The 17,018-nt window shown below is 46.2% G+C and overlaps 1 protein-coding gene across 1 annotated transcript in view; it reads left to right on the forward strand.

The window, feature by feature from the left end:
• Positions 1-17,018, forward strand: part of rbms2b (RNA binding motif, single stranded interacting protein 2b) — a 119,753-nt gene that overhangs the window by 91,379 nt on the left and 11,356 nt on the right. Inside the window, 6 exon segments of the mRNA XM_034172430.1 lie at positions 8,536-8,693; positions 10,489-10,568; positions 10,706-10,815; positions 10,938-10,984; positions 11,073-11,166; positions 11,283-11,334. Of these exon segments, the coding sequence (XP_034028321.1) occupies positions 8,536-8,693; positions 10,489-10,568; positions 10,706-10,815; positions 10,938-10,984; positions 11,073-11,166; positions 11,283-11,334 (541 nt within the window).

Consider the following 17,018-nt stretch of genomic DNA (forward strand, 5'->3'; position numbering starts at 1 on the left):
TAGGAGACGTCCGTCTCAGTCGAACCGGAACCACCCAGATCTCCTCTGCCACCGAACCCTGGAAATACTGGAACCGCCAAGTCCCGACTTCCCAGGTGGCCACTGCCTCCGCTCGTCGGATCCGGTACTGCTGGCAGGAGAGAGCAACAACACACAGGAGTGGATGAACGCACCCAGTTACAGAGAGGGGAGAAGCCGCCTCCACCTCTTGACAAAGTTCAGCAGGAAGGTGAGTACTTATCCAAGGAATAAGGTTCTTAGTAGTCACCAGTCCTGAAAAACGGTTTTGACAGTCTTAGTTAATAATGCAAAGTATACCTGCAGAGAATACTACCTTGGTCTTAGGTGATATCTCGGCACTGAGGTGGAGACGCCGTCCTCCTGATATACCTCGGTGCTGAGTGGAAACAGCTGTGTTTGGTGATGGGTGACAGCTGTCACCCAGATTACTCCCATGATGCGGCAGCGCCCTCTGGTGCCTGGAGCCCGCACTCCAGGCAGGGCGCCCTCTGGTGGTGGTGGGCCAGCAGTACCTCCTCTTCAGCGGCCCACACAACAGGACCCCCCCCTCAACGGGCGCCTCCTGGCGCACAACCGGGCTTATCCGGATGGCGACGGTAGAAGTCGGCCAGGAGGGCCGGGTCCAGGATGAAGCCCTTCTTCACCCAGGAGCGCTCCTCGGGGCCGTACCCCTCCCAGTCCACCAGATACTGAAAACCCCGGCCCATCCGACGGACGTCAAGGAGCCGGCGGACAGTCCAAGCCGGTGCTCCGTCGATGATCCGGGCAGGAGGCGGTGCCGGACCCGGGGTGCAGAGGGGTGAGGTGCGAAGAGGCTTGATCCGGGAAACATGGAAAACTGGATGGATCCGCAGTGAGGCCGGAAGCTGGAGCCTCACTGCGGCGGGGTTGATGACTTTGAGGATTTTATATGGTCCGATGTATCGTTCTTGCAGTTTAGGAGAGGTAACCTGTAGGGGAATGTCCTTGGTGGATAACCAGACCTCCTGCCCAGGACGATACTTGGGAGCCGGGGCCCGTCGCCGGTCTGCATGTTTCTTCGCCCTCGTCTGGGCCTGCAACAAAGCAGAGCGGGCGGCCCGCCACACCCGACGGCACTTCCGTAGGTGGGCCTGGACCGAGGGCACACCGACCTCTCCCTCAACCACCGGAAACAAGGGGGGCTGATACCCCAAGCACGCCTCAAACGGGGAGAGGCCGGTGGCTGATGACACTTGGCTGTTGTGGGCGTACTCGATCCAGGCCAGATGGGTACTCCAGGCCGTCGGGTGCGCGGCTGTCACACAGCGAAGTGTCTGCTCCAGTTCTTGATTCGCCCGCTCTGCCTGCCCGTTGGTCTGGGGGTGGTACCCAGACGAGAGGCTGACCGTGGCCCCCAGTTCCCGGCAGAAACTCCTCCAGACATGTGAGGTGAACTGGGGACCGCGATCGGAGACGATGTCTGATGGTATGCCATGCAGACGGACGACGTGGTGGACCAGGAGGTCCGCTGTCTCCTGGGCCGTAGGGAGCTTCGGGAGGGCCACGAAGTGGGCCGCCTTGGAGAAACGGTCCACTATCGTGAAGATGACAGTGTTTCCCTGGGACGGCGGGAGACCCGTGACGAAGTCCAGGCCGATGTGGGACCAGGGGCGATGAGGCACGGGCAATGGCTGTAGTTGCCCTGAGGTTTTTCTATGATCTGCCTTGCCCCTGGCACAGGTGGTACAGGCCTGGATGTAGTCCCGGACGTCGGTCTCCAGGGATGCCCACCAGAAGCGTTGCCGGACGACTGCCACGGTCCTTCGCACCCCTGGGTGACAGGAGAGCTTAGAACCGTGACAGAAGTCCAGGACTGCAGCCCTAGCTTCTGGTGGGACGTATAGTCTGTTTTTTGGTCCGTTTCCGGGGTCCGGGACACGGGTCAGGGCCTCCCGGACGGTCTTCTCCACGTCCCAGGTGAGGGCGGCCACGATAGCGGACTCCGGGATGATGGGATCCGGGGGATCCGACGGTTCCGTTTTGACCTCATCTTCGTGCACCCGGGACAATGCATCCGATCTCTGATTCTTGGTCCCGGGGCGGTAGGTAATCCGGAAGTCAAAACGGCCAAAGAACAGTGACCAGCGGGCTTGCCTGGGGTTCAGACGCTTGGCGGTTCTGATGTACTCCAGGTTCCAATGGTCAGTGAAAACCGTGAATGGCACGGCTGTTCCCTCCCACAGATGTCTCCACTCTTCGAGGGCCTCTTTCACAGCAAGGAGTTCCCGATTGCCGACGTCATAATTCCGCTCAGCGGGGGTCAACCTGCGAGAAAAATAGGCACACGGGTGAAGGACCTTATCGGTCTTCCCGCTCTGGGAGAGCACCGCTCCTATCCCTGAGTCCGAGGCATCCACTTCAACCACCAACTGGCGGCTAGGATCGGGCTGCACCAGAACTGGTGCAGACGAGAAGCGCCGTTTCAACTCCTTGAACGCGGCCTCGCACCGGTCCGACCAGGTGAAGGGAACTTTTGGAGAGGTCAGGGCTGTCAGGGGGCTAACTACCTGACTGTAGCCCTTAATGAACCTCCTGTAGAAATTTGCAAAGCCGAGGAACTGTTGCAGCTTCCTACGGCTTGTAGGTTGGGGCCAATCTCTCACCGCCGCAACCTTGGCCGGGTCCGGGGCGACGGAGTTAGAGGAGATGATAAACCCCAGGAAGGACAAAGAAGTGCGGTGGAACTCACACTTCTCGCCCTTCACAAACAGCCGGTTCTCCAACAACCGCTGCAGAACCTGACGGACATGCCGGACATGAGTCTCAGGATCCGGGGAAAAGATGAGTATATCGTCCAGATATACGAAGACGAACCGGTGCAGGAAGTCCCGCAAGACATCGTTTACCAACGCTTGGAAAGTCGCGGGAGCGTTAGTGAGACCGAACGGCATGACCAGGTACTCAAAATGACCTAAGGGGGTGTTAAATGCCGTCTTCCATTCGTCTCCCTTCCGAATCCGAACCAAATGATACGCATTCCTAAGATCCAGCTTGGTGAACATTTTGGCTCCATGCAAGGGAGTGAACACTGAATCCAACAAGGGCAACGGGTATCGGTTGCGAACCGTGATCTCGTTCAACCCCCTGTAATCAATGCATGGACGAAGCCCGCCATCTTTTTTACCCACAAAAAAGAAACCTGCGCCCATCGGTGAGGTGGAATTCCGGATCAATCCGGCAGCTAATGAGTCCCGGATGTAGGTCTCCATTGATTCGCGTTCCGGCCGTGAGAGGTTGTACAGCCTACTGGACGGGAACTCACTGCCTGGAACCAAATCGATGGCACAATCATACGGGCGGTGGGGAGGAAGCGTGAGAGCCAGATCCTTGCTGAACACATCAGCGAGGTCATGGTACTCCGCTGGCACCGCCTTCAGATTGGGCGGGACTCGGACCTCCTCTTTAGCTTGGGAGCCGGGAGGAACCGAGGAACCGAGACACTCCCGATGGCAGGTTTCGCTCCACTGAACCACTACCCCGGACGGCCAATCAATCCGGGGATTGTGTTTAAGCATCCATGGAAACCCTAAAACCACACGGGAGGTGGCCTTAGTCACGAAGAACTCGATCACCTCCCGGTGGTTACCTGACACCACCAGAGTTACTGGAGGTGTCTTGTGCGTAATTGGTGGGAGTAGGGAGCCATCTAGTGCCCGAACCTGCACAGGCGAGGTAAGAGCCACCAGAGGGAGCCCTATCTCCCTGGCCCATCTACTGTCAAGCAGATTCCCCTCAGAGCCCGTGTCCACCAGTGCTGGGGCCTTCAGGGTTGAATCCTCAAACAGGATCGTGACTGGGAGTCGTGTAGCAATGTGGGTGTGTCCCACGTGAATGTTTTGACCCACCCCTGGCCCAGTCTCTAGGGGCGGGCATTTGGCGTTTGACCGCTCGGGGCAGTCTCTCACATGGTGCTCTATTGAACCACAAACAAGACACGCTCCGTGGGTCCATCTCCTCTGTGCATCTGGTGCCCTAAATGTTGCCCTACTCGTGTCCCTAGCTTCGTCAGTAGGGGGAGCTGTGACCCCACGGAGCGCAGGGGCTGTGGAGCGTGGGGAAGGCGGTGCTCGATCGGAACCGGAAGGGAGAGGGACGACGCGTGCCTGGCCACGCCCTTCGCCTCGTTCCCGACGGCGTTCTTCTAACCGGTTGTCGAGTCGTATGACTAGATCGATGAGCCCGTCTAAGTCCCGCGGTTCGTCCTTCGCCACCAGATGCTCTTTTAGGACCAGTGACAGTCCGTTTACAAAGGCGGCGCGGAGGGCAGTGCTATTCCAGCCGGATCTCGCCGCCGCGATGCGGAAGGCGACTGCATAGGCAGCTGCGCTCCGACGCCCCTGTCTCATTGACAGTAGCGCGGTTGAAGCGGACTCTCCTCTGTTGGGATGGTCGAACACCGTTCTGAGCTCCCGTACAAACCCAACGTACGTATGAAGGAGCCGTGAGTTCTGCTCCCAGAGCGCTGTAGCCCAAGCGCGTGCCTCCCCGCGAAGCAGATTTATTACATAAGCTACTTTGCTAGCATCAGTCGCGTACATTACGGGACGCTGTGCGAAGACGAGCGAACACTGCATCAGAAAATCCGCGCACGTCTCCACACAGCCTCCGTACGGTTCTGGAGGGCTTATGTATGCTTCTGGGGACGGAGGAAGGGACCGTTGAACGACCAGTGGAACGTCACTTTCACGCGCAGGGTCCTCGGGAGGGAGAGCCGCAGCGGCGCCCGAAGGGCGCGCCTCCACTTGTGCGGCGAGAGCCTCCACCCTGCGGTTTAGGAGAACGTATTGCTCGGTCATTGAATCGATCCGAGAGGTGAAAGCGGTGAGGATCCGCTGCAACTCGCCGATTACCCCTCCCGAAGCCTCCGCCGCGTCTTGGTCTTCCATTGGCCGTTCAACAGCCGGTTGACGCCCCTCGGGGTCCATGACGCTGGCCGAGATATCCTGTTGTGAAAGTGTTGGAACACGGACCCACAACAGGGGGCGCAATGAACGGACAATGGAGAAAGTAAATAACAAGATTTACTACTGAACAAGCAAGAGTAATACAACAAACACAATTTAGGGTCGAATCCGCTGGTGTCGTGTGGGCAGGCTCGAAGGTAGGAGACGTCCGTCTCAGTCGAACCGGAACCACCCAGATCTCCTCTGCCACCGAACCCTGGAAATACTGGAACCGCCAAGTCCCGACTTCCCAGGTGGCCACTGCCTCCGCTCGTCGGATCCGGTACTGCTGGCAGGAGAGAGCAACAACACACAGGAGTGGATGAACGCACCCAGTTACAGAGAGGGGAGAAGCCGCCTCCACCTCTTGACAAAGTTCAGCAGGAAGGTGAGTACTTATCCAAGGAATAAGGTTCTTAGTAGTCACCAGTCCTGAAAAACGGTTTTGACAGTCTTAGTTAATAATGCAAAGTATACCTGCAGAGAATACTACCTTGGTCTTAGGTGATATCTCGGCACTGAGGTGGAGACGCCGTCCTCCTGATATACCTCGGTGCTGAGTGGAAACAGCTGTGTTTGGTGATGGGTGACAGCTGTCACCCAGATTACTCCCATGATGCGGCAGCGCCCTCTGGTGCCTGGAGCCCGCACTCCAGGCAGGGCGCCCTCTGGTGGTGGTGGGCCAGCAGTACCTCCTCTTCAGCGGCCCACACAACACTTTGACCCTCCTGTTCTTTTTTTCTGGCTGGTGCCTCCATACAGTAATTATTGGCAAAAGACACATTTTCCAACATTTACGAATGCAAGGGCGCAATTTAGAACTAGAAATTGGGGGGATCAAAGTGCAAGGCCCGCAGGGCCGAAGCCCATAGGCCGGGGGTCTGGATAAGCTCAGATGCATTCTGAGCATCCAGAACAGTAATTTTATTGTTTTGAGAAGACCATAAAGTGGACACCATTTGACTTACGCAATTTGAAACTGTGGATATAAGTACTTTATTCTGAGAATAGCCAGCATTGATTTTATTAACATCCTGGTGTAAATAAGGTATCACCACATGTGTAGAACTCAAAAAGAATGATAGGTTGAGTTTTCATTAAAAAAAAACTGCAGTGTGGTAAAATGTATTCATAAATATGAAAGAACAGGCTGTTAATAATTATTAACTATCGCATACTGTATTTTATTTTCTCAAGATTTGGTTTTGGATAAATTTGAAAAAACAACAGATCATAAGTTTAGGATAAATTACTCATCATGAATTTAATTTTTGAAGTGGCACTAATGACAACACTTATACTGAACATAATTTCGCCTGCATAGACTGATTTTGGAGATCAAGCAATAATTGCAAATGGGCTTTTTGAGGTCCCAGATAGCTTTTCTGATTTCCTTTTCTAACTTTCAGAATTTAGTAAATTAGCATATGGTCCATTGATACTTATGTGTAGACACTAGTCCCAAGAGGCAACTATTTTTGGTTTCACATCAGGGCAAATGCAGTACCAGAAAATTCCGAATGGGACAAACAATGGGACAAACAAGAAACAGGTGTTGTAAAAGAGTCAATGCTGCTAAAAATACAAACTTGCAGAAACAAAGATACTATTCTGACATGGTTTTGCACATAAGACTGACATGGTTTGCACATAAGACTGGCATAGCATGTTTCAAGTACACACATATATGTCAGAAGGTGGGGGGGACATACCATATTCTGTCCCCCCTGGTTGAAAAGGTGGGGGGGACATGTCCCCCCTATCCCCCACCAAATTGCGCCCATGTACAAATGGTGAAGAATTTCACAGAACAAAATGAGCTAGGCCAATGTATTTAAATGTAGAATACACAAAGGAATATAATTATCAAAGAATTTTGATTCTATGTTGTACAGTTCAGGATTTATTAGACACAACATATCTTATAGCACCACCTTGTTGTTTATAAGTGCAGTTTTTTTTGTCTGCATAGGGGTACCATGTGGAAGCTATGTGACAAGTTTCATTGCTGTCACATTGACGTCTATCAAAAAATACTGTTTTAGTAAAGAATAAGAATAATTCAAAATGGCTGCAAAGCTACAAGATTGATATAGGCAGGACCCACATGGATGGATGCACCTGAACAAATGGAATAAAACTGTGATGCTACAGCGTATGTGTTGTGTGGACCGCCAGAAGAGGAGGTACTGCTGGCCCACCACCAAAGGGTGCCCTGCCTGAAGTGCGGGCTTCAGGCATGAGAAGGCGCTGCTGCCACGGACACAGCCGGGGGTGACAGCTGTCACTCATTATCTTTTTTACTCCTATATTTTATGTAGCATTTTAATATATGGTCATAAATAAATGCAAACAAAGCAATTTTGTTTTATCAAAATTATTTTTAAAAATGCCCAAAGTTATTGGTGGCAAGAGCAAAACAAAATGCTTTCCTGAAGTGAAACAAAAGATCTTGACATGAAATCTGTGTTGCACAGAGTTACTTTTTGATGAATTAACAGCAAATTGTCATTTTTACAGCCAGTTTTCTTTAGACAAGCCAGGGGATGGATACATGAAGATTTCAAGTCATTTACATAAATCTTTAAGAAATACAAACAGTGGGGTACTGTATGGTAAATCTGTCTGGAGGACGCAGTACTCAAAAACTGAGTGACCATGCAAGAAGGAAATGAGTGATGAAAGCCACCAAGACAACGCTGAGGAAGTTCTAGGCATTTGTGGCTGTGACTGTAGCAATTGTGCACAGTGTAACTTTTAACTGTTCCATCACCTGTTCCACAGCTTTATGGTGGAGTGGCACAGAGAAGTTTTATTTCTTAAAAAGATGATGTGAAAATTCAACTACAGATTCCCAGAAGGTGCATGAGAGATAGAGGCCTAGATTTGATCTGGTTTGTTGTTTGAAAGTCCTTCTCTGCTCCACTTCAGAATGAGGTTGTGAGTGGTGGTGTGACAGACAAAAGCTGCACTGTGTACAATTTCTCGTCACAGTCACAGAAACCCATCACTTCTTCAGAGTTGTAAACAGTTGAAAACTGGCTGTAAAAATGATGATTTACTGCAAATTCATCAAAGGATGCCAATAATTGTGTCCAGTATACATTTTATATCAGGATGTTTTGTTTCACTTTATGAAAGCATTTTGTTTTCTTCTTGTTGCCAAATAACTTTGGACTTTATAAAAAATATTTTTGATCAAACAAAATTGCTTTGTTTGCATTTATTTCTGACCATATATTAAAATCTGTACATAAAATAGAGGGTACCAATAATTTTGTCGACATGTACTGTAAATTCCATCTTGTTTTTTTTTTTCCCCCTTTTGTTTTTCCCACTTTGAAGAGCTCTTGCTTTCGTGTGTGTGTGTGTGTGTGTGTGTGTGTGTGTGTGTGTGTGTGTGTGTGTGTGTGTGTGTGTGTGTATGTACTTGTGTTATTACACACAGCAGTTGTGGTCCAGAAATTGTGACAAGAAGAGCTTTACCACCATCTGATTGCTTAGAATATTTGGAAATCTCAATCCTTGAGTTTCTCTTCTCTCTTTTCAGCAACAGGAGCAGGACCCTACCAACTTGTACATGTCCAACCTGCCGCTGTCTATGGATGAGCAGGAGCTGGAGAACATGTTGAAGCCCTTCAGCCAGGCAATTTCAACGCGGATCCTCCGGGACGCCAACGGAGCCAGTCGAGGAGTGGGCTTTGCCAGGTGCAAACTTTGTGTATTGACTCAAAAGTACTTGGACAGCTGTATGAGATGGAGTGGGGGTAAGGAAGGGAGTCCTCCCAAGTTATACAGTGCCAGAAAAAATGCATTATAGTTCAACTTTACAGTGCATCCGGAAAGTATTCATAGTGCTTCAATTTTTCCACATTTTGTTATGTTACAGCCTTGTTCCAAAATGGATGAAATTCATTATTTTCCTCAAAATTCTACATACAATACCCCATAATGACAGTGTGAAAAAGTTTTTTTTTTTTCCAAATTTATTAAAAATTTAAAAACTAAGAAATTACAGGTACGTAAGTATTCACAGCCTTTGTCATGAATCTTAAAATTGAGCTCAGGTGCATCCTGTTTCTACAGATAATCCTTGAGATGTTTCTACAGCTTAATTGGAGTCCACCTGGGGTAAACTCAGTTCATGTGGGACCTACATATAAGGTCCCACAGTTGACAGTGCATGTCAGAGCACAAACCACACATGAAGTCAAAGGAATTGTCTGTCGATCTCCAAGACAGGATCGTCTCAAGGCACAAATCTGTGGAAGGGTACATAAAGATTTCTGCTGCATTGAAGCTCCCAATGAGCACAGTGGCCTCCATCATCTGGAAAAGGAAGACATTCTGATCCACCAGGACTCTTCTTAGAGCTAGCTGCCCGTCTAAACTGAGCAATAGGGGGACAATGGTCTTAGTTAGGGAGGTGACCAAGAACCCAATGGTCACTCTGTCAGAGCTCCAAGAGTCGTCTGTGGAAAGAGGAGAACCTTACAGACGGACAAGCAACCATCCCAGCAGTAATCCACCAATCAGGCTTGTATGCTAGAGTCGCAGACTGAAACTACTCCTTAATAAAAGGTGCATGGCAGCCCACCTGGAGTTTGCCAAAAGGCACCTGAAGGACTCGCAGACCATGAGAAACAAAATCCTGTGATATAATGAAACAAAGATTGAATTCTTTGGTGTGAATGCCAAGTGTCATGTTAGGAGGAAACCACGCACCATCCCTACACATCCCTCCAGAGTGCTCTTGACCTCAGACTAAGGCAATGGTTCATCCTTCAGCAGGTCAGTGACCCTAAGCACACAGCCAAGTTATCAAAGGAGTGACCCAGCCAGAGATTAGACCTGAATCCGATTGAATGTCTCCAGAGAGATCTGAAAATTGCTGTGCACCGACGCTCCCCATCCAACCTGATGGAGCTTGAGAGGTGCTGCAAAGAGGGATGGGCAAAACCCAAAGATATGTGCATCAGGATTGTGGAATCATATTAAAGAAGACTTGAGGCTGTAATTGCTGCCAAAGGTGCATCAACAAAGTATTGAGCAAAGGCTGTGAATACATACGTAAATGTGAGTCCTTAGTTTTTATTTTTAATAAATTTGCAAAAATGTCCAAAAAGATTTTTCATGTTGTCATTAAGGGGTGTTGTGAGTACAATTTTGATGGGAAAAAAATAAATTTACTCCATTTCGGAATAAGGCTTTAACATAAAACGTGGAAAAAGTGAAGCAGTGTGAATACTTTCTGGTCCCAAGGAATCTTTCCAGTGGTAGCAATGACTATTGAGCCCCCTTGTGGCCAGTATGAGCACAAAATACCCTGCACTGTGTAACTTCAGCACAGCTGTGAGTGATATTCTGTTTCCCCCTACTGTTAGACACACACACACACACACACACACACACACACACACACACACACACACACACACACACACACACACACAGAGAGAGAGACTAATAATAATAATAATAATAATCAAGTTTTTTCATGCAGGATGGAGTCAACAGAGAAGTGTGAGGCCATTATTCAGCATTTCAATGGAAAGTATATCAAGACTCCTCCTGGAGTGCCAGGTGAGGCTTCTTTTCTATTTCAGTTGATATGGAATTTCTACAGGTTAATAGTTTAAAAAAAAAGAAGTATCCCGTTTCAATAATAATACTTGACATAAGACCATAAGACTTTCCCTCTTAACAATTCTCTGGTCCAGTCCCATCAGAGCCCTTGTTATGCAAATTTGCTGATGGCGGCCAGAAGAAGCGTCAGAGTCAAGGGAAATATCTGCAAAATGGCCGTTTGTGGACAAGAGATGGTGAGACGGTGAGTTTTTCTTGTCTTTCAGCCTGGAGAACATTTATTCTTTACTGTACAACATTGATCTGGGCTTGTGGTATAAGTCATTGGTCATCCTTTATTCAAACAGTATTTTTTTTCCCCCACAGGGAGGAATGACACTAACGTATGATCCCACAACAGCCTTACAGAATGGGTCAGTACTGTTAATCTGACACCTACATATTTGGTATGTGATGTAGAGGCATCACATTTTGGTAACTAATAATGTGTCTCTGCTGCAGGTTCTACTCTTCTCCTTACAGCATTGCCCCAAACCGGATGATGGCACCGACCTCACTCTCCCCATACATGCACTCACCGGTGTCCACCTACCAGGTCTCTCAGATGGGTCACACTAACTAAACTCCATCACTATAAAACGGCCATAATATTCCAGATATAACATGACAGGGCAGCTGTTTGATGTAATCTCATGCTGTTTCTTGTTGTAGGTACACAACCCATCCTGGATACATCATCAGTCCTACATCATGCCACCTACAGTGAGTATCTTGAATCCAGTGATGAAAGTGGTGGTGGTGGTGGGGGGGGGGGGGGGGGGGGGGTGTTATCCCAAATATTCTGTGACCAATAAGGTGAGACCACCCTGGTCTTTAAAGGAGAACTTCAACATTTTCAACCTAGGCTCTGTTGTTAGATGTTTTGGACGGAATCTTTTCGCTGGGGACACAAATGAATTTAATCAGTACATTATTTATTTTTAGAATGCAAACACCAATATAAGCTAACTGGCTAATGAATGTTAATCAACAGGGCAACGAGAAACACTGTTTAAATGGTTTCTTGTTGCCACTGAACACTGAACTGTAACAGTTGGCCCTGCTCTTAGCTCATAGTGGTACGACTCACTTTTCAAATGTAATTATAACATTTAGAAGTGGAGTATTTTATTTTAATTAACAAAGTGTAAATATTAAGACAAACTGCTGTTAATCTGTAATTTTTCTGGGCAAGCGCTCATCTAGTTAACTCTTATTAGCTGCTCTTTGCATAATGAAACTTTAGCATTACACACGAAGATGAGTTTCACTTATAACCCCAAATCTGAAAATGTCAGTGTGGTATGGGAAATGGAAACAAAAACCCCTTGACTTATACGTCATTTCAGATGACGTGAACCCAAGATATTTTATGTTTTGTGTGGTCAGCTTCATTTCATTTGTTAATACGCATCCATTCCTGCATTTAAGGATGTTATTTCAAACAGGTGGTGTCAGCAGATGATTGTAATCATGATTTGGTACAAAAGCAGTATCTATGAAATGCCAAATCTTTGAAGAGCAAAGAAAGGCAGAGGAGCTCCAGTTTGTCAAGGAATTTGGGAGAAAATTATTCAAATGTTTAAAAATGATGTTCCTGAGAGAAGGTTTGGAAGGGATTTGCATATTTCTCCCTCTGCAGTGCATAATATCATGAAATGATTCAAGGAATCTTTTGGAAATTCATTGCATGAAGGAGCCCTGTAATGTCCGATTCCTCACACGGCACTCCATCAAGAATAGTCCATCAATAGTTGATATAACCACATGGGCAAGGGATTACTTTAGGAAACCTTTGTCAGGTGTGGAGTTACATTTGCAAATGCAACTTAAATCTTTACTTTACAAAAAAAGAAGCCTTATGTTAATCTTGTCCAGAAGTGGCATCAACATCTCTGGGCTCTGAGGCATCTGATTTGGGTATCACACAGTGGAAACATGTATTGGGATCAGATGAACCCGTATTAAAGTTAGTTTTTTTTTGTTGTTGTTGTTTGTTTGTTTTTTGTGGAAGCAATAGATGCTGTGTGCCATCCAAAATCTTACCAGCAACAAAACCAAAAGCCAGGGTCTGTCATGGTATGGGTTTGTGTTAGTGGCCTTGGCAAAGGTAATTTACACTTCTGTGAATGCAGTATTAATCCAAAAATCATTTTAGAGCAACATGCTTTTCCAGGGCCGTCCACAAAGGCATGGCTGTGAAAGGAGAGGGTACGGATACTGGACTGGCCTGCCTGCAGTCCTGACCTGTCCCCAATAGAGAATGGGTGGAAAATTTTGAAATAGAAAAATGCAACAATGATGACCCCTGTACTGTTGCACACCTCAGTATGTTTTTGCAGGAACAATGGGACAAAATAACATCAGAAACTCTTATTTGCTTGATATTTTGAATGCCAAAATGTCTTAGATGTTGTGAAAAGGAAAAATGAAATATCTGGGGTTCATGTTGTCATCAAAGAAATAAAAGTTAAAGTAAGGGTCCGAATCACTGTGGTTTTTTGCATTTTCCACACCATCACAACTTTTTCTGATTTGGGGTTGTTTAAAAATAAATAAATGTTTGTGCAGACTGTTCAACTGTAGGTCAGCAGTTTGATTCTGAAGGAACATATCACTGCCATCATGAGTTACATTATCAACAATGATTAGTGAGGTAACAGCAGCCATGCAAGGCCCAGCTATGACCCCACCTCCAACCTGCTTTTGCATACAAGTTTGTAAAACTTTGATCAGGAGAACATCCTTAATTCCTTCACACTTTGATGTTTTGGTACACATAGATTAAATGTTAGTTAGGGTTGTGGAAACCACTGACTCAGGTGTCTATGTTGGCAAAAAAAAAAAAACACTTTACTGGCCTTTCCTTTGTGGACAATACTGTGATCTCTGCAGAATCAACAGATCGCAACTCTTGAATATCTGAGTGGGGAGTGTTGAATGTGTGGGTTTGTGATTGTTTTGGATCAAGACTAAGATCCAGACTTCAGAGTTGCATCTATATGCAGTGAAAGTGTTGAACTTGACATTCACTTTAACATTATCTCACTGGATGTGCTGACGAAATTTGTAATTTCTGTGAAATGCACGACCTGTCTTTTTGACCCTATATTAATGAAACTGTTTAAGGACCTGTGGCCTACACTTGGGCCTACTATATTAGAAATTATTAACCTGACACTAACCTCAGGATCTGTTCCTAAATGCTTTAAATCCGCAGCGATTAAACCATTACTTAAGAAATCGAACCTTGACCGCGCTCTCCTGAAAAATTATCGGCCGATATCAAACCTATCATTTTCTTATAAAATCCTTGAAAAAATAGTTTTGCAGCAGCTTGTGGATCACTTTCTGAGAATAACCTCTTTGAGCCACTGCAATCTGCATTTAGAAAATACAACCCCTGGCAAAAATTATGGAATCACCGGCCTCGGAGGATGTTCATTCAGTTGTTTAATTTTGTAGAAAAAAAGCAGATCACAGACATGACACAAAACTAAAGTCATTTCAAATGGCAACTTTCTGGCTTTAAGAAACACTATAAGAAATCAAGAAAAAAAGATTGTGGCAGTCAGTAACGGTTACTTTTTTAGACCAAGCAGAGGAAAAAAATATGGAATCACTCAATTCTGAGGAAAAAATTATGGAATCACCCTGTAAATTTTCATCCCCAAAACTAACACCTGCATCATATCAGATCTGCTCGTTAGTCTGCATCTAAAAAGGAGTGATCACACCTTGGAGAGCTGTTGCACCAAGTGGACTGACATGAATCATGGCTCCAACACAAGAGATGTCAATTGAAACAAAGGAGAGGATTATCAAACTCTTAAAAGAGAGTAAATCATCACGCAATGTTGCAAAAGATGTTGGTTGTTCACAGTCAGCTGTGTCTAAACTCTGGACCAAATACAAACAACATGGGAAGGTTGTTAAAGGCAAACATACTGGTAGACCAAGGAAGACATCAAAGCGTCAAGACAGAAAACTTAAAGCAATATGTCTCAAAAATCGAAAAATGTACAACAAATGAGGAACGAATGGGAGGAAACTGGAGTCAACGTCTGTGACCGAACTGTAAGAAACCGCCTAAAGGAAATGGGATTTACATACAGAAAAACTAAACGAAAGCCATCATTAACACCTAAACAGAAAAAAACAAGGTTACATTGGGCTAAGGAAAAGCAATCGTGGACTGTGGATGACTGGATGAAAGTCATATTCAGTGATGAATCTCGAATCTGCATTGGGCAAGGTGATGATGCTGGAACTTTTGTTTGGTGCCGTTCCAGTGAGATTTATAAAGACGACTGCCTGAAGAGAACATGTAAATTTCTGCAGTCATTGATGATATGGGGCTGCATGTCAGGTAAAGGCACTGAGGAGATGGCTGTCATTACATCATCAATAAATGCACACGTTTATGTTGATATTTTGGACAATTGAAAGGATGTTTGGGGATGATGAAATCATTTTTCAAGATGATAATGCATCTTGCCATAGAGCAAAAACTGCAAAAACATTCCTTGCAAAAAGACACATAGGGTCAATGTCATGGCATAGGGTCAATGTCAATGAGCAGATCTGATTTGATGCAGGTGTTAATTTGGGGGATGAAAATTTACAGAGTGATTCCATAATTTTATCCTCAGAATTGAGTGATTCCATATTTTTTTCCTCTGCTTGGTCTAAAAAAGTAACCGTTACTGACTGCCACAATCTTTTTTTCTTGATTTCTTATAGTGTTTCTTAAAGCCAGAAAGTTGCCATTTGAAATGACTTTAGTTTTGTGTCATGTCTGTGATCTGCTTTTTTTCTACAAAATTAAACAACTGAATGAACATCCTCTGAGGCCGGTGATTCCATAATTTTTGCCAGGGGTTGTATCATTCCACAGAGACAGCTCTTACTAAAGTGGTAAATGATCTCTTCCTCACTATGGAGTTGGACAACCGCCACAGTTCTGTTAGTTATATTTTAGCAATGCGTTCAACATGGTGGATCATCGTTTGCTACTCGATAAGTTGGAGAATCACTTTAGGATTGCTGGGAATGTCCTTGTATGGTTGACATCCTAACTAACCTGTCGCTGTCACTGTGTCCTGTACAATAACGTCACCTCAAACCTTGTTCCGATGAAGTACGGGGTTCCACAGGATCTGTCTTATGCCCCTTATCTGTCTTGGGCATATATTGCAACATTATGGGATTACTTTTCACTGCTATGCTGATGATATTCAGTTGTACATGCCGATAACTGCTGGTAATATCATACACATTAAGACTTTAGAGGATTGCCTTGCTTCAGTGAAAAGCTGGATGTTTTGGAAGTTCTTTTAAATTTGGAGAAGACCGAAATGATGGTCCTTGGTCCAGCAAGATATTGACATCAGTTTGTCCAGCTAATGCTTAACTTAGACTCGTACATCACTTTGACAAAGTGAGAAACCTTGGGGTGATTTTTGATCCCACATTGTCTTTTGACCTACACATCAGAGAAATCACAATTCATCGCTTCCTGTCTATGGCTGCTGAAGAGACTCTGATCCATGCATTTATCTCTTCTAGGCTGGACTACAGGAATGTTCTATTCTCTGGTTTACTGCAGTCCAGCATTAGGGGTCTCCAATTGGTTCAAAATGCTGCTTCCAGACTTTTGAACAGAATCGAAGCAGAAAGTTTGATTAGAAAGTTTGACCACATTACATTGATTTTTGGCCTCCCTTCACTGGTTTTCCTGTCTCTGTGAGGTCTGAGTTTAAGGTTCTGCTATTAACTTTTCAAATTATTCATGGATTAGCGCCTCCCTACCTAGCTAGCTGAACTAATTACACCGTACGTACCGTACCTGCCCAGGCTCTGCGTTCCCAGGGCGCATGACTACTTTGTGTCCCCAAGGTTAAAAAAGTCACCAGGTCACAGAGCCTTCTCTAATTGTGCACCTGCCTTTTGGAATGATGCCCCTGTAGCTATTCTCCCTCTCATATGGCGAGCATACCAGTGCAGTATGGAACTATGCTTCCTCTCCTTTTTAATTCATGTTATTAGCAATGACACAGGTCTCTGCCTCACTACATCTAAATTCTGGGTCTATTAGTGAAGCTCAGGGCTAGTTCCCGACGACCACCTTAGCAATCTCTTTGCTCCCCTTTTGATTTACTGCTGGTGAATTAATGCCTCAGGTCAGGTCAGGGGCCTCAGGGCTGACTGATTCTGCTCTTTTTCTCTCTGTCCAAGACACTGACTACACCAATGACTGATCCTGGCCCTGTACCCCAGGGTGCCGGACTGATCTCAGAATTACGTGCCTGTTGCACCACTGACTGGAAGGCCTGCACTGCAGCCTACCAGTGCTGGACATGGACACCTATGTATTAGAGAACCAAGATAGGCTCTACTGTACTTTCA

Source organism: Thalassophryne amazonica, chromosome 6, assembly GCF_902500255.1.
Source record: "Thalassophryne amazonica chromosome 6, fThaAma1.1, whole genome shotgun sequence".
NCBI classification, from domain to species: domain Eukaryota; kingdom Metazoa; phylum Chordata; class Actinopteri; order Batrachoidiformes; family Batrachoididae; genus Thalassophryne; species Thalassophryne amazonica.